General features: G+C 34.6%; 1 protein-coding gene across 1 annotated transcript in view; it reads right to left on the bottom strand.

The window, feature by feature from the left end:
* The window catches only part of LOC149786380 (dynein axonemal heavy chain 1-like), a 314,616-nt gene that overhangs the window by 14,460 nt on the left and 274,303 nt on the right, over positions 1 to 25,853 (bottom strand). The window contains exon 80 of the mRNA XM_089976799.1: positions 18,249 to 18,483. Coding sequence (XP_089832925.1) covers positions 18,249 to 18,483 — 235 coding nt within the window. The remainder of the gene's footprint in view (positions 1 to 18,248; positions 18,484 to 25,853) is intronic.

The following is a 25,853-nucleotide window of genomic DNA, read 5'->3' as shown; positions in this document are numbered from 1 at the left end:
ACATGATGTTACATGTCTGCGGCATGATGCCCCAATGCTAGATATCACTATAAGCTGCCACACTGCAGACATCGTAGTGATATGACAATTTTTTTTAAAGCTATGTTAAAAATAAAAACACACACATACATATACTCTTCAGGTGGTGTATATGGGTCAAATATTCATGTCTATATTTGATTGGCACATTATCAACTATCAATTCTATATGAATGATGCCACTGTATCTCTTCCTTATTTTCACAAAACCCTCAATTATAACATTATTCCAGATATAATGTGGTACCACTATCAACCCAAATTAAGTCACTGGGCACAAGTTGACCTTTCAAAATGTCTGACATTATGGGTTGATAGAAAACAACACAAAACTTTGTACTGTATCTTTACATCCTTTCTAAAACATTATTATTTGCTAAAATTAAATGGATAAGTAACATAAAGTGAAAAGAAATGTATTTAATTTACATAAACAAAAATTATTACTACATGTCAGACTAACTGTTCATTTCCCCACAACACAAATACACAATCACAATTTTTGTTTCTCATCATTTTCATCGCATAAGCTGCAGTTCAATACCAAATGCAATTACATGTAGCAGTTTAAACCTAGAGTATAGGAAAGCTTAGGGATTTGAAGCTCGTGCGAGCTCGATAATTTTTTCGAGCTTTCGAGCTTGAGTAGTACGAAAAATAATTTTCTTTATAATTTATTTAAACATCATTCTTGTTAATATAATAGTATTTCAAAAAGACAAGAGCATGCAGAGATTTATCCGATAACTTTGATTGCAATTTTGTACAGAAATTAGTAGCAACTGAAAATGCTCTTTCTGAATCAATTTAAGTCGGTTTGATTGTACTGATGGCATCTGATAATCACCTCAAATTTTCAGTCAGTTCACCATTACTTTTTGACAAGGAAAATTCTTGGCGTAATTTCTTAAATCGATCGGTTTGAAGAGATGCCTGAGTGCTAGAAGCTTCCAATCGAAATCTAAGTTCATCTTCAAGTAAGAGCTTGTTATGGTTAATTGTTATTTTCTCATCATGTGCTTCTTCATTTGCAGTATTTGCCATGGAAATAGCTGCTTCATCAAATTTGTTGCTAATTCAATAGAAGTTTTGGATGGAACATTATCCAGATGGTGCAGAGAAATCATAAGATCCATAAGTAGTTGATTAACTCTACTGTCGATGTAATGATTAATATTTTCTAAAAGAGTACGACTGATCTCTGTTCCTTGTACAGACAATTTTTCCCTTATGAAGCTAATAGCAACATAAGCGGTTCTCAGAGAAACTTTTTTTTCGCTCACAGCATTAAGAGTAACCTCAACCGGTTTCAACGCCAAAACTATGGATTTCAATAATTCTATGTTCAAATTAGTTAAGAGATGCTCGGATCCGATTTCACTAGCACTTCATTGGTGACATCGTATAATTTAATAATGATTTCTAGCATTTTTAGCATGGAATTCCATCTAGTTTTGCAGTTGAGGGACAGTTGTTGTTCTTTGTTAAATTTTTCTGAGCTTTTAGCTTTAAACGCATCCACTCGTATGGCTGAGCCTTTGAAAAATTTAACGATTTCTCTCACAGTGTTTATATTTTCCTTGCATGATTCGCTTTGTATCTCAACTTCTTCAGCACTCAATTCATGGTCACTTTCATTGAAATCATCAGTCTGTCCAGTTTCTTCGGGTGAAAAAACTGAAATTCCTTGACCTGGGCAATTTTCTCTGTAAAAAGTTTTTGTAACACCCAAATGCAATTGGTGATCAAGGCAGGCTTGATACAGAGCGGGCGATTTTTCTCCGAACTTGATCATGACACTTGCTCCATCACCGGTAGAGGCAACAATATTCTGTTTGAATGAGACACCAAAAGAATTAAGATGTTCCTCAATGAGCTCGTTCATTCTTTCAGCATTACAACTTCTGTAAATTCTGACAAGACCAAGACTGATACATTTTGACAAGACCAAATGAAGGTTGATGTTGAGAAATCGACGATTTCTGATACTTTTCCATTCGTCCAATGATATTGAAAATCTCTTTGATTCTGAGAGTTCTTTCTTAATGTCCTGTATGACTTGTTGCTTCACTTTTTCTTCAAAATCGCAAATAAGGGCCATCACCCATCTTTCATCAGCAGGTAGCTTCATTCCCCTTAATGACAGCAACTGACGAATAAATTCTGAATGAGTGATTTTCCGAATCAAGAATCCATCGACTACAGCGAGTTTCGAGACTATTTCTTCCAGTGAAGTTTTGACAACAAAGTTATCCATTGTTCTCATTTTCCTCGGCTCTATTTCAGACTCATCCTTGCTGACGTCAATATGATGAATGCTATGCAGATGTCGATGCATTGTTAAAGTGTTTCCTTGTGGACATGAAATTGTCTGCTTACAATCATTACAAGCTGCGAAATTATCCTTTTCGCGCTTGTTAAAATAAGTCTAAACTACTGATTTCTTATTTTTTGACATCGCTACTGCTTTAGAAATAACATATGAGTAAAAATTAACAAACAAAGAGCAGATACAATATGAAAAATCACTGATAACACGTTTATGTTGTTTGAACTGTTCAAAAATCAGTTTAAAAGAAATCCCTCGGGCGTCAGTTGTGTGCCTACTGCCCCTCCGGCACCACTCATTGTCAGGCCAAACGCTTGAGAAGTTCACCGGTTCTCTCACTTGCAGAAGTTGAAAAACCCCTTCTCCCCATCAGCCGCAATCATAATAGGCAGAATTATTATCTTAGGAGCCCCCAGCGATGACCGTTGCAAGGCAACGACCGCCCACTGGTCGACAAACACATGGGGAAGCGTAGGCTGTGTGAATCTGTAAAGCCGCTCATTCCCACAGTCAATTAATTATCGCACGGGTTTATCCGGTCCGATAATATCAAAAAGCGGAGAATTTTTATAGGTGTAAGCTCAAAGCTCGTTGAGCTTTGACCTCGAGCTTCGAGGCCCTGAAAATGCTCCAAAATTATCGAGCCTCGAGCTCGTCCCAAACTCTATTTAAACCCCAGCTACTGCAATATTACGGTAGACTCAGCAAGTAATTTGTACATCATCCCTCCCCCAATCACTAAATTTTTGATCGTTCTCACTAAGTAATAGTTCTGCACATAATCTTTTGTTTCTTTTCTTAGGTTAAAGCCATTTTTCAGCTTATGATATGCTATACATGTACAAACAGGCTGCATCTTTAGTGCAGGAAGAACCCAGGAAACTGCAGGATGAATCTCCAGCCCACGAGAAGCTACTAGCAAGCTTTCTCACATAACTCTAGCCCATTCAGACAAAGATGAGATGTCAGTGATCTGTAAAGTGGATTAGACCACTCAACCATAGGTGGGTGGACCGGCGGATGGACAGAGAAACAGACAGACAGACGGACGGGTGGACGGATGGACAGATAGATAGATAGATAGATAGATAGATAGATAGATAGATAGATAGATGGGATTTCAAAGTTATATTGACTCTTTGTGGACAGTTTTTCCTGAAAATTAGCAAAGTGGTCAGATAATTTGTGAAATTTAATAATAAAAACATTCCAACATGGTATAACAAGTTATAACAAATAGATAAAACTTAAATATTACTGACCTATTAAATGTATCAGTGGTTCATCTTTGGTTACAGATTTGCTATAGTATTAGAACTGTCCTTTCTGGATTCACTAGCTATCTCTCACACTATTTATTTAAAGTAAATTCTTATTTCTTTCAGAAAACTTAACAAAAGAATTTCATCCAGCATCAATAGTTTATACCACTCTACTGTTTTCAACGATTATTTTTATGAGCTAACAACACAAAGAATTACTGCCTTCAAAATACAAAACAATTCAAAACCATTTCTGCTGATGTAGTGGTAAAAGGTTATTTGATCAGAAATAAGTGTTATGAGATTATAATATTTTTAATTACAGCTTAGATTCACAGCTTTTTTTCTAAAACTCTTATATATACTTATACAACACCAAAAAATTCAGTTAAAAAGCTCATTGTGTGAGAGACAGACCTTAAGTCACTTAGACCCAGGGGCAATTCTTCACTTATAAGCTTTTTCATAAATATAGGAAAAAGCTTTCACACTCTTTTCTTCTGGTCTTAGTGGTTATCAAGTGTTTAAACCCTTGGGAAAACCATGGCAAAACAATATTGCACTGGATAATTATAGGTACATAATAGCTACTGTCTAATTAGTATACATTCATTTGAGTTCATTTCTGGTAAATGTGTTCCAACATGTATGGATGGATGGATGGATGGAGATGGATGGATGGATGGATGGATGATGGATGGATGGATGGATGGATGGATGCATGCATGCATGCATGCATGTATGTATGTATGTATGCATAATAAAACTGAATGAATTATATATATGACCATTTCAATCTGCATGTGTGAGTATTTTGATCTGGAATGATTTCCCACCTCTTTAGCTTTTACTATTGTCTTTTTGAGTTTCATATTTTGTAGGAAGGGGGTTGGGTGAGCACCATAATATTTTCAGTGCTCAGGGCCCTGTAAGGACTACATCTGGCCATATATATATATATATATATATATATATATATATATATATATATATATATATATATATCCTACACTACTTGCATTTGCTTCTGAGCATAATGTATATACACAAAGCCATGCCATCAAAACATACAGAACTCTTCTAGACTTCAGCAGCCACTTATGAATATAGCTAGGATTATGCTTCATTTTCTTAGGATTGTGTATTCCATTTCACCTTGGGGGTATGGCAATTTCTCCCTCTTTCTCTTTCTATATGTGTACTTCATTTGGAGTCTATAATAATGTAATAAGCACAATGTTCATTTTTCATGTTCTTTTTTCCTTCCTCAAATACGATATCCTCAGCAGAATAACCCATTCCAACAGACCTGTTCCAACGTGTCAATATATCTTACTTAGCATGTACTTATCTAATAACCTATAGCCAATGAAATGACTATAAGATTAGGTCATGCGTGAGGAGTTGCATCATGTTAAAAGACAGAGTTAAGGCAACACATTGGAAATATTTCCACAATCTGTCTGGGTGGTCATAAGTGGGAAGGCAGTAAGAATATCTGCCTGGGGGGTGGTGGTGGTGGTGGGGGGTGGGGGGAGTGCAATGTTGTACAGTTTGCTTTATAATATCCCAGTGGTGGCACCAAAAAGGTGATACTTTATGAGGTTCCATTTTGTCCAGTTCAAACTTGTGACAGCCATGCTCACAAAAAGTACTAATACAATGGAAATATACAATAACTTCAACCCAAAATATTTGGAAATTACTGCTTAGATTTTGCAAAAATTTTGAACTTATCTATTTCAGTTCATATAAGTCCATAAAATGTCCTTTTTTAATACATTAGGAAAGATGTGGATAGGGCTTGGCACAAATTTTGAGAAAAGTCAATTTTTCATGGAGAGATAGAACCATCATCTGAAGATATACCTTAAGCAAAATATCTTGTTAAATTATGCCCTGATGCTTACATCTTTTTTGTTGGGGGGGGGGGGGCGGCCTGACTGCACTATACAAATGTCATTCTTTTTTGCATAACATGCTTTTTCATTTGCCAATACATGTACTGTACTTGTTATAAGACAAAAGTAGAATCCTTTAACAATTCAAAGTTAATCTGGGCCAGACCAACAAACAAAATGGAGGCAATGTCCAATTTTCAAACTGGAGATAAGAGTGTGCACATTTTCCTACCTTTTACCATTTAAAAAAATATATATTATCATATCTCTGATCCATGCATTTTGTAAAGTTTGATTTCGCTTAATATAATGCTGAAAACAGCAGTTGCTTCTTGTAAGGATGCAAATTTCTGTCAATCTATGAAGAACACATTAATTTGGGCCTGAGAACAATTAATTAGATATATTGGGACAGGTGCTTGTTAAATCGCTATACTACAATGATTTCTAATGTCTGTGTCAGGAGAGGAAGTGATTCTTAATTAAGCCTTCGTTTACTTAACCGTTAGATGAATAGAAAAGGGAAGGTTAACTTCGATTTTATATTGGAAATGTCAGAATTTTTCCAGATCTGTTGTTTGGAATTCTGTAGGTCATGCTGATTACAATTTTGATGCCTAGTTATAAAAGGCAGAAAATATATTTAATCCTGATTGGTTATGCTAAATAAGGGGCATGGTTTCCACACAAAAATTCTTGGGGTTAAATTGCCCTCATCAAAAAAATCTAGTCAGTCTGCATTTTACCTGCAGGAGTGAAAATGTAAGGGACACCGAGAGTGAATTTGGAAGAAATTCTCACGCAAAACATTGGTCAAAGGGACCAGATGTCTGGAAAGTCAATAGACACAATTCTGGTGGTAGAAGTGGACAAAGCTTGAAAGCACAAGGTATATGTGTCAATTTCATGTAGTTCATTCAAATACCAATATAATGATTTGCTTGAATTTATTTGTTTAAATCCGTAGATCAATTCTCTTGAAATGTGTGTAACTGTGTTTGAGTTAATCTATCTGAATTCGTACAATGATCTTCTTTATAAAAGTTTGATAAATTGTTTGAATTTGTCGTCATGATCGTTATAGGAATCTAAGAATTTCATGCACTACTTTAGTTGATATGAGTTACGAGAATCTGTTTGAATTCAATGATCTTAGATGATTTCATGTATGCTAAAGACTCGAATGTGTCTATTCGCTGAAAATAACATAGTTAAGCATTGTAATGAATTAAATTCATTCATTTGGTAATTGAGACAAGAACGAAACTGTTATGTCTCGTATAATGTTAATGGGAATCAGTGATGAAATAGTGATTTAAGGAAGTACATTAATCTTGTGAAACTAGGTTTGTTTATGGTCTGCCATGTTTAGCTTGACCAGACAGCCTTTGGTCTGTTTGAATTCCAATAGAATGATATCTGACATAACAAGAGGGGAGTAATGATCTGTTCCCAGTAGGACAACTGACAGAAGATTTAGGTTGCTTCTCTGTTTATTTTGAAAGGGGAAATAGCTCCACCGACGTATTAACGGATGTATCCACTGACATATCCACATACCTACTTATTGTAGTATCTATGTACTTATGTATTAATCTACACACACAGAGTTTGAGGGCCAAAAAGAGGCAAGAAAGTAGGGAGGTCAGAAAAGGGAAAAGCGAAAGGACCTAGAGGAACCACCATAGTGATGTTGGAGTTGACTGGAATAAGCAGGTTATTAAGTTGTACAAGGTAGTGACTTCGATCATTCACTCGATTATATGAACTAATTCTATAATTTAAAACAGATTGGCTATTTATATAAATATATTTGTGTTTGAAATTCGGTGAAAGATTTATTCCAAAAAGAAGTGTAACTTTCTAATATAACGTATTATCCCAGTTGTAACTGATTAAATTCTTTTTTCTTTTTTTCATGTATGGGGGCTCTTGTCATTCTGTTCTATATATTTGCTCAGATCTCTGTTTATTTCATCTATAAGTTTCACTCTTTATTTTAATATTTACTCGATCCGGGCAACAATATCGAGGGCGATCACCCTCTAGATAACAATAGCCAAATATAGCGGACACCTTGTAAGAAGGTACAACCTCACAACAGCACCACCAGTAGCAAGCGCTACACTTTTAAATAAATGTGTTAATGCCAGTTCTTGAAAATTGCATGTGCCTGAAGAAACAACGCATTTCTGAGGAAAACAAATGCATTAAAATTTTCCCCTTGTTAATATGTATATCAATTAAAAAGAGGAAGTTTTGTTCAGGATTAATATCAATGGGCCATTGACATACTGTAAAATACACATAATATCTGACAACATCGTTGATCTTTATTACATTATAAACACAACCTATAAGATGTTGACTGGACCAAATATTAATTAGCTGTTCTGGATCAAATAATAATAAAACATTTTATATTGTGAGATCCCGGGATATCAATGATAAATATTCATGCAACTTAAGGCTCCAAGGACAAAACCATCATGACAATGAATGTGCACAAGTTAAAAATAGACATGACCAAACATTAATCAAAATTTAATACTATGAGACCTTGGAATATAAATGATAAATGTTAATGCAACATTCAGTGTGTATAAAGTCCAACAAAGACCTAATGAAATATCACAAAGACCTGACGAAATATCACATTGTCTCTGTGTTGTCACTGTGCCCCCCCCCCAGCAATTTTTCATTATTAGTTTTTGCTACACTATTGTAATGTTGCAATATGTCTATCATATACGGAGATAGCTAAACTAAGCGGTCAGAACTTGTGCCCAATGCCATTGTATCATATTGTGACAATACAATCTGTTTAAATCAAACATAAAGTTCAATAAAGACCTGTTGAAAATATCACTTGTTCCCTGTTATTATACCAATGAGGTTCCCAGAGCACCGTGCCATCACAAGCTGGATTTGTTGAGTGGACCTTGAAGGAGGCTCCTTCATGGTACACCATAATGCTTCAATATTTTCACAATTAACGTAATAATAAAGGCATTCTTTTAATCAGCTAAGGATGTGTGCATTCGTGTCATTTATTTTTCCATTTAAGCAAAATTTGGGGAACAAATAGAGAAGCAGATGATGAATTTTGAATTTGCATAGAAAATTTTCACAATGACTTTTTGGTAAACCAGTTTACACATTTTTATGCAGAATAGTTTATTAAAATGTACATGTATATATTCTCAGTACATTGGAAATGTACTGCAATTAATTTGAAAGTCAATTGGTTATTTCATTTAGGCATTGTGATACATAATTTAAAATTAAAAATCATTGCTGAGATTTAGGAGAGAGCAAAAGGAGGTCTTTTCATTAAAATTATCATTGTCATTAGTCTTAAAATTAAAAACATATCAGACTGTAGTGCTGATGTTATCAAAGTATTACATCACATTTTAGAATGGGAAAGGTAGAAATAGAATACGCCTTCCAGCAAAACGATGTTACAGTTAACTTCAACCAGTCACCTAGATATGGTAAGTTTAGCAATGTTTCCAGTTGGAGGGCAAATTTACCCCTGGTGTGTGTTTGACGTTGCTGTTCTCAACTGACCACTGGAAACCAGAAATGGGAACAGCTGATATCTAGCAGCTGTATGGAATTTCCAATCCTTCTGTTATATGTAACCTCTGTCTGCATGTTGAATTATTGTAAACATGAAATAAAGGGGGAGATGAGTATGATGTAATTTTCTCATAATGTTTGCATTTTATAATTAAAAACTCTAAATAAAGATGACAGTTAATAGTCATGCTCACATCAAGTCACAAGAGGCATAATTCAGTGACCACATTTCCTAAAAGAAGTCTAATAATGGAAAGGTTTAGCACCATGCCAATGTCTTGCTATATGGTAGGACCAAAAGGTTTGCTTGGTCCACTTAAATTGGATACATAAAACCTTTACTCTTTTGAAAGAACAAAAAAAAGAATGTTGTACCAGATTTTTGTGTGTGCTTTTAACACATTACTGTCCACATAATGTCAAGGAAATGGGAGCTACAGTAAGTGCCTTTCCAAAGGACACGAAGAAGCAGCCAACATTGGCTGGCATGGGTAGGTATCAAACCCATGATCCTTAGATTACCAGTCTAATGCTCATACAACTATCATTTGTATGACCATGCCAATTTGGTATCTTCTGTATGACCATACCAATTTGGTATTATGACCATACCAATTTGGTATCTTCTGTATGACCATGCTAATCTCTTATGTTCTGCATGACCATGCCAAGCTGGTATCTTCTGTATGACCATGCCAATCTTGTATCTCCTTTATGACCACATCACTCTTGTATCTTCTGTATGACCATGCCAATTTGGTATCTTCTGTATGACCATGCTAATTTCTTATGTTCTGCATGACCATGCCAAGTTGATATCTTCTGTATGACCATGCCAATTTGGTATCTTCTGTATGACCATGCTAATTTCTTATGTTCTGCATGACCATGCCAAGCTGGTATCTTCTGTATGACCATGCCAATTTGGTATCTTCTGTATGACCATGCTAATTTCTTATGTTCTGCATGACCATTCCAAGCTGGTATCTTCTGTATGACCATGCCAATCTTGTATCTCCTTTATGACCACATCACTCTTGTATCTTCTGTATGACCATGCCAATTTGGTATCTGCTGTATGACCACACCAATCTTTTATCTCCTGTATGACCAACTAACCTTGCGTCTTCTGTATGACCATGCCAATCTTGCATTATCTGAATGACCACAAAAATTCTTTATCTTCTGTATGACCACACCAAATTTTGTATCTTCTGTATGACCACACCAAATTTTGTATCTTCTGTTTGACCACACCAGTTTTGAAAACAATCCTAACTTTTGTCTGCAGTTAGGAAAAATATTCCACATTAGGTAGAAATTAATGAGGAAATTAACTGCACCAAAACAAAGAAAAAAAACCTACCTAGGCACCAATAATTTTCACTGTCTTTCAAACTCTGTCCCTCAGCTCACAGTATCTTTGATTACTAGAGATATTTTGAAAATGAAAAAACAGGGGACGCGGAATTTCAAAAGAAATTTTAAGCTTAATAATGTAATTTTAATTATGAACAAGAAATTGCGATTTTCATTTATTTCTCTGTGTATCTGTAACAATAATGAAATATCTGCATAATGCCAAAAATCCAAAACAAACTGTACATGTGATCAGGCATCTGGATGCAATACACTGAATGAACCAAACAAACTGTACATATGATCAGGCATCTGGATGCAATACACTGAATGAACCAAACAGGTGTCAGAGTTTCATAATTATAAAAGAATCCAGAATGGTGGGACCAAAAGCTAACTGACTGCTCACTTAGGTTTTGAAATCTTTCAGTTTTAATTTCAGTTGCCTCTAAGTACCTTAGAACCTACCGAACCCCATATATATAAATCCACTGCTCATCATTTTTAGAAATATACTGACAAAAAAGTACTTAAAATTATGATTTTTAATTTTTAATTACATATCTGACAGTCCAAAATTTATTTATTATTTAAATATCATGAATAATAAAACTTTAATACAGTAATTTGTAAAAATATATGGTAATTTTCTATACACAGGTATTACGAAATTAAAGAAACCCCAGAAAATCCTGAATTTATATTTTATCTATCAGATTCCTGAATTCTGCCATAAAAGCTCTCAATCAAAAAGTGCAAGAAATAAGTCTTTTGCTGTTATGTGCTTGAAAGCCAGTATTTAAAGCTGAGGCTCAACAAAGGGAAATATTTTTAAAAACATCTTAACGCTCATCTACAATACAATTTGTTCAGTATAAAACAATTATCCTCATTCCTAGTGAGTCCTATGATAATTCTCTAAGGATTTAAGAAGTCTTTATTATGATGACCTTAATTAATCCTTATTTTTGTCTTAGCATCTTGTTTATTTTTAACATGCTCCTATTTCCTATGATGGACCCCATACATAAAGACACTATGGGGTAGACATTAAAGTGTAAACTATCCAGAGCCACAGGGGACACATCACACTATTAGGGCCTTCATGACTGATATAGATTACAACACACTATTTGGGCCTTCATGATTGATATAGATTACAACACACTATTTGGGCCTTCATGACTGATATAGATTACAACACACTATTTGGGCCTTCATGATTGATATAGATTACAACACTATTTGGGCCTTCATGATTGATATAGATAACAGCACACTGTTAGGGCCTTCATGATTGATATAGATAACAGCACACTGTTAGGGCCTTCATGACTGATATAGATAACAGCACACTGTTAGGGCCTTCATGATTGATACAGATGACAACACAATGATACTACAGTGGGGAGCAGAAGATACCGGAAATAAGAAGGGCAGTGATGAATTAAGCTCAATAATTAAAACACTTAGCAAATTTTCACATATTTTGTATTAAGTTTATATTTTTATTGGTTTTAATAAATTTCAGCAATCATAAGTCTAGTCTATATTGAGTTTTTGTAATCTTGCCACCAAGTTTCAGATCCATGTCCAAGTCATGTGACAATGTTATGTGGTATGTGTGAAAGTACATGTATTAATATCATAATTACCTGATTTATGCTAATGATAGGTAAGGTCTCTCTATAATGTTCTGCAATTATCATTATCTGAGATAATTGCAGGTAACTAAACAGGCAGTCAAGTGATATTAATAAATTAATTTTTTTATTATTTGCATTTCTGTTACTAATGAGGATAAATTATCATAATTTAGAATCAACGAGCCACTAAAAGGTAAAGACACTAAAAAGTGGACAGTTTATGATCTAAGTTTCTAATTACTCCCTCATCAGCATACTTTGTCTTACATTTACAGAAAATATATAGGATTAATGGTGACATCTAGAATAATGGTGACAACATAACGGGATGAAGAAACTGGGTAATTAAGACCAGCCTTACAACACATGACCCTCTGACATTTGACTTAATTACAGACCCATTAGGGACTGCTTCAGTGGCCAAGTGGTTAGAGTCTGCCTTGGATGCGAGAGGTCGAGGGTTCAATACCCGGCCAAGTCATACCAAAGACTTATAAAAAAATCGTAATAACAGCTGCCTCGCTTGGTACTCAGCATAAAGAGGTTAGTGTTAGGACTGGTCGGCCTGGTGTTAGGATAATGTGACTGGGTGGGACATCATGCTACATGTCTGTGGCTTGATGCCCCATGCTAGACATCACTATAAAAACTGCCACACCACAGACAGTGTAGTGATATGACTGAAAATTGTTAAAGGTATGTTAAAAATCCAACTCTCTCAAACACACACACACATGCACACACAAACACACACACATACACACACACACACACACAGAGAAAGGTTTTTCTCATTTACTGGTAAGGTAGGTGAAGAAGGTAATGAAGCAAACACTTCATTGTATGACTTCCAATACCCTTAAGAAGAAAGGAAGCCCTCCCTCTAATGGCCCTCCATGAAAATGGTTCCTGTTTTAAGGTGGATATATAGTCATGGCTGCCATTTCATTATTTAGTTGTAAAAATATATGTATAATGTAATTCATTATAAGGCAGTCTCACTATAAGGTGGTAAACTGTACTGCTCTCACTGATAACATTAGAATGAAGGGGTATTATGCAGTTATTGAAAGATATACATAAGAATGCATATGACAGAAGTACACTCTTGTTTTCATCATATTACAAATCTGAGCTGTTCAAATAGTATGTATGACATACACAGTGAAATTACAGTTAAACTTTCCTAAACTGGCCCCTCTGTAGCCTAGCCCCCTTCAGTCCAAATACTAACGAAACCTCTGTATACTATTCATCTCCTTTAATCAGTCCAAATCATTGGTCAGTGTCTAGTTTTGGAATGTTTTACTGTTTTTTGCAGAAATGAATTATCATATATACTCACCCATAAGTTGGATCCAAAAACAAACAACATAGTTACTCAATTCCTGATGTAAAATGTGCCAGTGGATCAGGGTCTTTTGTTTGTTTTACACACTAATACTAACAAATTGTATAGACCCAGATCTGCTAGTACATTATGTGATGTCAGATCTGAATCTAAATTGTTGGATCCCAATTATATGTGAGTACTTTTGAAAAAGTTAAATTTACTTTATCAGTGTTTGCATTTATCCAACATTTTTAAATGTCAACAATTTTGGTCACTTACAAAACTAGAATGTCTACAGTCAAACCAGTGTTTAATGACCACACTGGGGACAAGCTAGAAATGGTCATTATAAACAAGTGGTCTTTATTTGCACTATAAGGCCCTTAAGTAGAACATGGTTTCTATTATAAGGCAAGTATGGTCATGGTTTGCATTTAATTAAGTTGTAGTGAAATTATATGTATAATGTACTCCATTATCAGGCAGTCTCACTATATGGTGGTTCTCTCTATGGCTCTCATATCCAGCATTATAATAAGTACTGTATCACATACTTCATTATAAGACAGTCTCACTATACTGTATCACGTACTTCATTATAACTGGACTCGTTATAAGGTGGTACACTCTATGGCTCTCATATCCAGCATTATTATGAGTAGTGTATCATGTACTTCATAATAAGACAGTCTCACTATAAGGTTGTATACTCTATGAATCCCATGGACAGCATTATAATGAGTAGTGTATCATGTACTTCATTATAAGGGACTCATTATAAGGTGGTAGACCCTATGGCTCTCATATCCAGCATTATTATGAGTAGTGTATCATGTACTTCATTATAAGACAGTCTCACTATAAGGTTGTATACTCTATGAATCCCATGGACAGCATTATAATGAGTAGTGTATCATGTACTTCATTATAAGGGACTCATTATAAGGTGGTATACCCTATGGCTCTAATATCTAGCATTATTATGAGTACTGTATCATGTATTTCATTATAAGACAGTCTCATTATGAGGTGACATACCCCATGGCTCTCACAGATGGTTTTAAAATGAGTACTGTATCATGTAATTCATATAAGGCAGTCTCATTATAAAAGTGATATACCCCATGGGTCTCATAGACATCATGATAATGAGACAGTATCATGTACTTAATTATAAGGTGTATTCATTATAAGGTGGTACACTCTATGACTTTCACAGATAGCATTATAATAAGTACTGAATCATGTACTTTATTACAAGGCAGTATCACTATAAAGTGATATACTCTATGACTCTCGTGGATATCATCAAATGTGGGAAAACATACAATCTGATTAAAACAGATCTAATTACAATAAAACAGATCTGAGAGGCACAAGTAAAAGTTTATGTTTCAGTGACCTTTAAAATTCCACATCCATTTATTTTTAGCAGCATATCAGACATGTAAAATACTGACTTTATGTTAGGGAGGCTTACTGTTAGAAACAACACTATGTTCCAAATGAAGTTTTTTGCTTTCATTAATGTGAATACTGTTAAGTTGACTGACAAATTGAAAGATCAAGATAATATGACCTCATACTGGTGCCCATCAAATTGATGATAAGTTGGATATCTCAGTTTTAATCACATTGGATTACTTTATCTCCTGATATGGATATAAATGGGATCTGTAAAATACGATCTTTGTACACAGGTGTTCTTTCTATGTGTGTGGCAGCACAGATTTAAAAAACAAAACAAAACAGGAACACAAGAGAGGAAAAATCTAAGTTGCTTTTACAAATGTTGCATACTGGTAAGATTATCATTACACCAAGATTACCATTACTCCAAGATCAACATTACTCCAAGATTACCATTACTCTAAGATCAACATTACTCCAAGATTACCATTACTCCAAGATCAACATTACTCCAAGATTACCATTACTCTAAGATCAACATTACTCCAAGATTACCATTACTCTAAGATCAACATTACTCCAAGATTACCATTACTCCAAGATCAACATTACTCCAAGATTACCATTACTCTAAGATCAACATTACTCCAAGATTACCATTACTCCAAGATCAACATTACTCCAAGGTTACCATTACTCTAAGATCAACATTACTCCAAGATTACCATTACTCCAAGATCAACATTACTCCAAGATTACCATTACTCCAAGATCAACATTACTCCAAGATTACCATTACACCAAGATTACCATTACTCCAAGATCAACATTACTCCAAGATTACCATTACTCCAAGATCAACATTACTCCAAGGTTACCATTACTCTAAGATCAACATTACTCCAAGATTACCATTACTCTAAGATCAACATTACTCCAAGATTACCATTACTCTAAGATTAATGTTACTCCAAGATTACCATTACTCCAAGATCAACATTACTCCAAGATTACCATTACTCTAAGATCAACATTACTCCAAGATTACCATTACTCCAAGATCAACATTACTCCACGATTACCATTACTCTAAGATTAATGTTACTCCAAGATTACCATTATTCCAAGGTTAACATTACTCTTTGATTAGGAGGTCCTGGGTGGCCAAGTAGTCTAAGGCACTTGCCTTCATAGATTACTGACATCTCACCTATGTCTGAGTGGGTTCAAGTTTCATGCTCAGCCAACATGGGTATGTGAGAAAGCTTGGGTTGGTGGTTCTTCCTTTGGGTTTTCATGGGTTCTTCCTCCACCAAATATACTGGCCATGTTGCATAGCCTAACATGTGATGAAAAATGGCATTGAACCTGTAGCAACCAACCAACCATCCAACCAACTCCAAGATTAGCATTACTCTACTGAATGCCTTAATGTTGCATAAGTGACAAACTACTGGGTATCCCACTTTACCCTCTCAGCTACATAGAAAAGGAGGGAGTGATTACCATGATATTACAATACTGATTCAATACAAACCCATGCTTGATACTACTGTCACCCGAATTAAAAAAATTGATGAATATTTACTAAAGAAAACTATGTTTAATCATAAGACCACCCTCAAGTTTTAGACCAACAGGTTTATCATAGGAGATACAATGTAAGTACCCTGACAGGGATCAAACTCAGACCAAGCACTCTGACTATAATTTAAAAATCTAAATAATTTCCCCAAAGCTTGTTCTTTTAAGTGTGTTTTGAGATGGGGGAGGGTAATGCATGTGACCTAAAAATGTGGCATTGTCCAATGAAAAATAAGAATATCTTTACATAAAAACCTATAAAAAATAACTGGAAATTCAATTTGATAAAAAGAAAAATAAACAGGTTTTCTGTGAAGCATTTAATATACTTACAGACTAAAAAATGTGTCTAGACCTAGCATTGTCCAATATCACTGTCACACACATTCCCACATTTGCATAACTGAAACCACACACATTAAATATAAAAATTATACCAACTTTGCTGTTGATCACAAATTTGTCAGCAATCTTTAATAATGATGGCTTAAATAGTCTCATTCAAGGCAATACTGTTTAATGACTTTAATTCTTCAACATGCATCTTTATGATTGCATCGATATCTCAAATGAATTGGAATGTTCCACTTAGTGTACTTTACCGATGCAAATTAGCCAAATGGGCTCTCCCACAGCAGTGCTCAAAGGACTTAACAAAACTTGAAGCATGGTCCTAACTATTTTCAGCCAATTAAGTAATTTGTGAAATGGTGGTTGTTTAAATCTGACTGACTGATAAACTGACCCCATAATAATCTGCTGTATAAACTGCCATGAGGATAGTATTACATTGGCTGAAAACAGGACAGTTTACTGTTTATACAGACTACATGCATTTGACATCTGTAAAAAAAAACGTTCTGCTGTCTTTCTCCCCCACTATTAATGAAAACTGCTTGTGGAAACATTATTGTGTTGGGGTTTGGGAGAAAAGAATTTGTGTTTTTCATGTTGTATTATGGCAATTATGCAAATTGTGTACCTTTAGGGATGTGGGGATCAGCTAGTATACTATATTTGCCTGCAAACAAGGTTAAATATGAGTCCATAAAGGTATTTGAAAATGTGTAATAAATTAAAAAATTGCTGCAATGGCCTGAAACTCTAACCAGGTCATGTACATATGGATACAAAAATATGCTGGGCAAACTGTATTATGTTAAGTAGCTTTTATACATTCTTTCTAAAAAGGTTTCTCAGGACAATCAGATAGACAAATGTATGGCCATATGGGAAAACAAATGGATGGATAGTCAAATGGATGGATAGATGGACCGATGGACAGGACCAAATCAAGAAGCATCTGCTGCAAGCATTTGACAAATTAAAACATGTACCCAAATGTGTCCAGCATTGACCAATATCAGCCACCACAAATATCTGCTGGTAAATCATGGTTAATGCTGTTTCCTGAGAACAATGAATTAAATGTCACAGACCCTGATCTGTCTGCACATGATACAAAAACAGTACTAGGTCTATGATGTTTGCAGTTGGCTGCATGTAATAAATTAGTTAATATGGAACTAGGTTTTGTACTTTGTCAAATATACAAATGATATGCATTTAGTATTTCCAGGTTTAAGCATGAAAGTACAGAATTCTGAATACATATCAATCCAAGACCACATTTCAACATAATAGCTCCAGTCCTGTGTTATAAAACAATAAATAATTTTGAAAACTAAGAATGAAGGACTGGAAACTGAACAATTTGGAAACTGCAAACCTCACAACGATGGTGAGAAAAATTTTTTTGCAATATTAAGGCACATGTCAGAAACACAAAGCAATACACACCTGCACGGGTCAGTGTTTTATATGTTGGAGAATCATAAATGCCATTTTCTGGAACCTTTCTGTTGGCTTGTGGTTTAAGCCATATGACTGGCATTTCTGTGTACAGCTCTTTTGGTCTGGATTCGGTCAACTGGTGTTTATGACTGTCCCACCGAGCCCCTTCAATATACAGGCCATGGATGTAGCAACCATCTTCAGGAAGTTCCTTCAGTTGCTCAGGGGTTTCTCGTATCATCTTGAAAGGATAAAGAATTTTTATGTTAAAAGTAGTTAGTTTGAAATAGGGAATTAAACAAGAGAAACAATATTTGGTCTCTCTCTCTCTCTCTCTCTCAAGCTACCAGTTTCATAAATAAATACTTCTTACTCGCTATGATGTTTAGAAGCAATCATTCAACCAACTGTACAGCACTCCAACAATACTATACATACTCACATATAAGAAGAGTCAAAAGTGCAAACTGCACAGACCCAGCTCTGTCATCACATAATGCACTGGCAGATCTGGGTCTGTGCAGTTTCTTATGAGTAACCATTGGAACAAACAGCACGAGACCCTGATCCACAGGAATACTATGCTACAACATGTCAGGATATTTCTGTTTGCAGTTTGACTTGATTTATAAGAAAGTATTATTAAGTTTTAGTAAATTTATATCTATATGTATTTAATAATAACGTAGACTTATTTTAAGGCAGGACGGACAGTGTCTTAATGATTGATTACCATAAATATAAACTTTTATCAATCTGCAAGAGAGAGAGAGAGAGAGAGAGAGAGAGAGAGAGTGACTAACATATGGGTAACTTTATGGACTAACTTTTTTTTAAATATCCTTCATTTTTTATATTCAGAGTTAAGTGATATAAACATTCTTCCTTCCATTTACATAAACTGTCTGATGAAATATCCTGAGAGTATTGCAGCAGACAATGTAGGTATATACATCTTGGAATTGTGTCCTAATTTTCAGCACAAGACAGATGTGTCTACAGTTGTAGCACAGTATGAGACTTGCAATACTGTGTGTGTGTGTGTGTGTGTGTGTGTGTATATAATATATATATATATATATATATATATATATATATATATATATATATATATATATATCTACTGATGTTCAGTGCACTAGAAGATTGGGGGTTCATCCATTTCATTTTTCTAACACAGAAAATTGTACAGACACTGATCTGCTGTCACGTATGTACATATTTGCATATAAGTAGAATCCAAGTATATATGGTACATATCAAAACAGAATCCATGTTCATACCCACTTTATAAAATGAACCCTGTCATAATGAAGAACCTAATAACAGATGAGTAAGTACTTTGCTGATATTTACACCGCATTTCATTCCTTTTCAATTTTCCAAAGTGTACAAATTAGAACTCTTACATTTTCTCAGTTTAAAATGTATATAACTTTAATTTAATTTGTAATGACACATTTTTTGCTCTCTAAGAATGCATCATGTAATTTGTGAAATTTACTATAAATTACACAAATTTTCCATGTGTATATGTGATAAATGCATGATACTATTGGATAAGTATTGACCAATGGAAACAGCTGTTGCAGCATAAAGCTGATAAAATCTGACAATTGTTATCAGATTCAACATGTAAACGTATCCCATCAATCTGGTGCAATTTCTGTCGAATAAACAAAACTTTACCCTGCTGCATTTATACGGGATAAAACAGGATTTGGTAACATGTGGTGATAGTGACGTAAACAAGGTCTACTACAGGACTGAAAATTTAGAAAAGAAATTTCCTCCTCCATTTGAAATAAGAGGGTAATTTTCGAAACATGAGAGGTATATAATGAAGAAATAATGGTTGGGTTTGAAATAGGATGCACTATTTTTGTGTGTTCTGTTGATTTTTAAGCTAACATTTTTTGAAATTAGAATGAATCATGCAACTGCAAATCTTCAGAACAGTCCTTGCATAAATTTCTGATGATAAAACCATGTGCAATAGTTAAAGCCCATCCCAAACTTTTCAATAATTTCATCAGCTTTTAGTCAGGAAGGTTTATTTAATTAATGAGAAGACAACTACCATCATTCTCTCTTACTATAAAGTGACACTAATGGACACAACTGAAGAAGAATACTGTGCACTTCTTGTTGATCCAATGATGCTTTTTCAAAAAATTTTATCTTGTTTTTTTCTATTCTTTTATAATACCTTTTCAAAATTTATTTTATACCATTTTTGTGCATAATTAAGAAAACAATATGACAGAGGAAATGTTTAGGAGTTTTCCCAAGTAAATTCAAATAGCATTTTGCTTCGGAAATGTAGAATCAACACTAAACTATAAAGCTGTCATTTTGTTTCCACGGCTGCAGCATCTTTCACGAATGAATGTTCAAACAAAACAAAAGTCTGTTAATGTATACAATCATTTATCAACTGAACTGGAAGCAAAAATAAAACTATAAAAGTGTGAGATAACAATATATTTATGCCACAATATCCCCACCCCATACTTCATGCTTGTCCACTTTTGCAAAATCAGTGCTTGCTACACAGCTTGAGATGAAACGATCATTACTCATTACCCTATACTACAGCAATAACATAGCATTATAAATGAGATGTCACAATTTACTAAGGTACATCACAGCACTCTGGGAAGACATTGGACAAAATGATGGCTGCTACATCAGTCTCTTATTAAATTAGAACTAGAAATGTCTGGATACGATTTCAATAATCACAGTAACAGTCCAGGGAAAGAAGCTGATACAGTCAATTACCAACATACAAGGCCTTTGGAAATCATTCATGGTTACCGCCTGCATTAAATTGGGCATACAGTCTTTCTGTTGGAGAAACTGATGTGAGCTCAATAACTGAAATACTGAAAAAAATTCACTCAACAACATATGGACTTCTTAGTGTATTTTTTTAAAGAGGAGTCTGTGATCTTCAATTGGTGAAACTTGCATTAAGTTTTAAATGCTCATTTGGCTGTAATTTAATAGACGGTAGTGACAGGTTACGTTTTCTAATACAGCTGGATCAAATGAAAAATGGAATCTATAAGACACCATTTCCATTCCTTGAATATCAGATCTGAAGGAAATGGAATATTTTTGCAAAACAATGAAAATTAATGTCCACAAAAAATAAACTGACAGTATACCATTTTTTTTTACCAGACTGAGAGCCTGATAAATATGAAGCACTATATGTTTTGCAAGATTACATACAATTCTCATATAATTTCTATTTTCAAGAGCAGTTTACAGTCTGCAAATAAACTAATAATACCAGTCTTGTAAATCTTTATGGCAAAGATTTAAATTCAATCAGAACCTGAAGAAATAATAAATCATGAAGCGCAACAGTTGGTTTTTCTTTGTGGTGTATTTTATAAAGAATGGCTAACAATCATATTGATTAGGATTTTCTTTTGTAATCAGGGAGGGACACATGATTTTAGTCAATACTTTGTCACAGATGGAAGTGTTCTAAAGATCTGGACTTGAAACAAAATGTATGGCCAAACACAGTATCATATATCATGAACAAAGCTTAGTTCTGTGGAACAGTATGTCCAGACTACAAACTGTGAGCACTATTATACTACCTACACTCTGTATAAGACAGCTGAAAACAGCCATAAAAATGACATGCATTATAAGTGTGGAAATGGTATACTGATGGCTGTATAAACAAGTCTATGCTAAAACACTTCACGAAAACAAAACAATAGGGTGTCATGAGAAATTATGATTGTCATAAGTTTAAAAGAAAATATAGTGAAATAATTCAAAAAAGCAATATTAAAATTAAAAAAATGATACAAATGAATGGAATCCATAATATTGAATACATATAAAAGGACAGCAGTACAGCAAGAAATCACTAAAATATGAAAAACTGTAATACTGTTGCCATGGCTAAAATACTTCATTTACATCAGTAATCACAGTGCTCTCTACAAGTACCATATATACTCACTTAAAAGACAGTCAAAGCTGCACAGACCCAGATCTGTCATTGCTTAATATGCTGGCAGATTTGAGTGTATGCAGCTTGTTAGGAGTAATCAGTATAACAAACAACATAGACCCTGATCTGCTGGTGCATTATGCACAACTAAAAGTGAGATCATTGACCATAATCTGGAGATCATTTCTCCTAGCTAACACCTGTTTCAGTTACTATTAATAAGTCTCATTTATATCTGTGAGATCAGGCCTCAATTCTAACACAAGGTAAATTCTGTCTTAACCAATGTGTGTTTGTAATACCCACTCTGTGCAATTAAGGAATCATTATTTGGGTGAATTTGATGACACCAAAATGCATCATGATAAACACACACCGATATTATAAAACAATGTCTTCATCATGTCTATATACATGCTAGAATAATTAGGTCCCTTTGTTCATGTTGTGAACTTTCCACTTCAGGGGTGCACTGAGACAAACAATATGGTCATGCAGGGGAAGGCATTGTTAGATTCATTTCTGAGACTAATTTAAGTCACACAGTCTATCATGAAGAGACATCAGACATTGGTAAATTCCAAGAAAATAAGGCTGTTATAGGCAGGCTTTAGCCACTGCTTACCTCTCAGGATATATGACGGGATTTAGAAATATGCACAGATTAAGGGAAGTAGAGTTAGCCAGAATTTGGTTTCTAATTACCATATTGATTATGCAAAAATGCATTGCAGACACTAGCCAAATTTTGGATAAAGCATACACTTAACTAAAATTTGGCTTTTGCCTAATAGTTATACATGTAGTCTACGAAGATAGAAATATTATAGCCTACATCCAATATTTGGCTAAGCGTGCACTGAGCAAAAATTTAGTGTCTATCTAGGAGTTAGACTAATGGTTACGAAGAGCAACTTCATAGTAAATAGCTAAATTTGGTTAATAAATATGCATTACTAGTGAACTAGCAACATAAAGTCAGGCAATAGGGATATATATATGAACCTTGTAATGTAACTGGGTCATGGACCAATGGACCATTGGGATGGGGGTGGGTGGAGGAAAGCATAAAGCTAAAACCAAAATAACTCCAAGATGTGAGGAACAACATTTCTGAAAATTGGGATTTGTAATCATGGAGTCAAGGATCAACATACATCATACTTGTGGCAATGTACCTGAATTAAGAAGAGATTTGGAAAACTGGTAAAAACAGTTTAAGGGATTAGCCAGAGAAACCAGCATCAACTTCTGAATGTGTGCTGCTTGAGAACTGGTTGCTCCTAAAAATTGGCACTACACTAGTTTCAAAAGTGTGAATTTTCCCCACAGAATCATTTTTATCTGTTATCAGGTACAATAACCTAGAAATTTGTTTTCAGACTTAAAAATTGGATTTGTTTCTCTCTCAAACACATGATATGAAGTGTCAACTCTGATCTGATTTGAAAGCAACTGGCCAGCTTTCTATGGCAACCTAAACAAAATGTTTAGGCTGTTAATGCAAATGCCACTGGTTGACATGAAAAAGAGTAATACTGCCAACAATACTGCTTGAGGCATCTATCAAGGGGTAAATAAATGTTTTTCCTATGCAATGTCCTTCTATGTCACTTACAAAAAAGAAAACTTATACCCAAATGTTTTGGCCCTGCTCACAACTTTGTAAATTTGCAATAGTAAATGTATTTGCTTGCTACCTTGCAAGTTGAGTGATTTACAAGAAGTATAGGAGAAAATGTAATGGACAGACATATGCACAGATGGAACAAGACATCAGAATTTCCAAAACCTTTTGAAATGATTTTGATTTTTAAAAAAACTCTAACAAAGCACATTACAGGTATACAATGCTCATACCCTTGCGGTTGTTGAATACACGAAGAGTAAAGTCTACCTGGGTAAGGTAGAGGGTGAAATATATTGTCACAAACCAGATGGGCAGATAATTGATGGAAGGTTTGTTAGCAATATCTGTGAAAAATATAACGTGACGAATAAACAATGCTATGAAAAGCAACACTTAACTGCATAGTTGAAAGAAATAAAACATCGCTGACAATACATTTACAAACACTGTTATCAAAGATTTGAGTGTGATAGTTGACAAATATATTCACAATCCTCAGATGCAGATTTGAATTGAGATGCATATTTGCTATCCATCCTCTCTCCCAGTTTGCAACAAAAAAAAAAGAATTCTATTAAGAAGTGATTATAACTGAAATACATTTTTCTGGGTATTCATTTTCACCAATTTTTTAAATGGGGGTTGGGGAGGCTGAAGTGCATGAAAATGTTTGCATTAAAGGCATATATTTGATAGGCTAATTGGAAGTCAAGTGGTTCTGATGGTTTTTGAAAAATGGTTATATATTTTACACCAGTTTAATGACCCTATGGTTCCAAGTCCAACATAACGTACAGAGTCAACAAATGATGTCATTGGTTTTTACCGAAATACGGAAACACAAGGGCTTATTATGAGTACTCTGCAATTTAACACAAAACAACATTTCAATTACAGACATTTTGGGGTGTTCAATTCATCTTACTTCATTCTCGTGTCCAAAATACATGTACTACATGTACTTTCAGAGCTCCTTAGTTAGTTGTCGTTCACCTTTTAAGGGCAGCTTCTTACCAAGTTGCACAGTACTATTATAACCTGTGCATATTCCCTAGTCTATCTGTGGGGCCCTGAGTGGCCGAGTGGTCTAAAGCGCTCTCTGTTACAGATCACTGCCATCTCACCTCTGTCTGCATCGGTTCGAGTCTCGGATTCGGCTAATGTGGATATGTCAGAAAGCTTGTCAGTAGCTCCTCGTGGGTCGGTGGTTCTTTCTGGGGTTTTCCCAGGTTCTTCCTCCACCATTAATAGTGGCTGCCATGTATAGCCTATCGTGTGCTGAAAAATGGCATTAAACCTTACAACAACAACAACAAGTCTGTCTGTATCATATTCTTTTTGTATATTTATGCACTAGTCAGATGTATTAAATTTGATGATTGAGTGCTTTAATGATATATATATATATATATATATATATATATATATATATATATATATATATATATATATATATGTCTGAGAAATAATCATTTTACTATCATCTGTTTAGTTCTGTATTGTGTAAATATGTAGGAAAGTGATACTTTGGTAACCATTTCTCATGCTCTGCTAGACAATAGAATTGTTTGCTTGCCAGAGGTGCTCCTCAAATTTAATTTGTATATTTGTTCACAAATACTGATAACGGAGTTGTAAATAAGATGTATATATCTAAGAAATGAATATTTAACTATCATTTCCTTGACTCTCGTATTGTGTAAATATGTAAGGAAACGATATTATGATAACTTCTTCTCAACATCTGTTCAATAATAGAATTTGGTTTGGGAACAAATATGTGATAATATTTTCTCTGGGTACTGCCTAATAGCTGAATTATGCAGGGATTGTATGATAATATTTACCCCGGGTTTGACTGATTTGTGTTAAGGGGGAAGTGTATGAATTTTCTCTGGATCTGCCTGAAGCAGAATTCTGTTAAGGAAGGATTAATTGTGTGCTATTGTTTTCTATGGGTCTCTCTGAGAGTAGAATTATGTTAAGGGATTGTATT

The sequence above is a fragment of the Sinohyriopsis cumingii genome, chromosome 12, assembly GCF_028554795.1.
Source record: "Sinohyriopsis cumingii isolate HCF-2022 chromosome 12, ASM2855479v2, whole genome shotgun sequence".
Taxonomy (NCBI): Eukaryota; Metazoa; Mollusca; class Bivalvia; order Unionida; family Unionidae; genus Sinohyriopsis; species Sinohyriopsis cumingii.
Note: the sequence above shows the minus strand (reverse complement) of the source record. Positions and strands in the feature narration are given on the sequence as shown.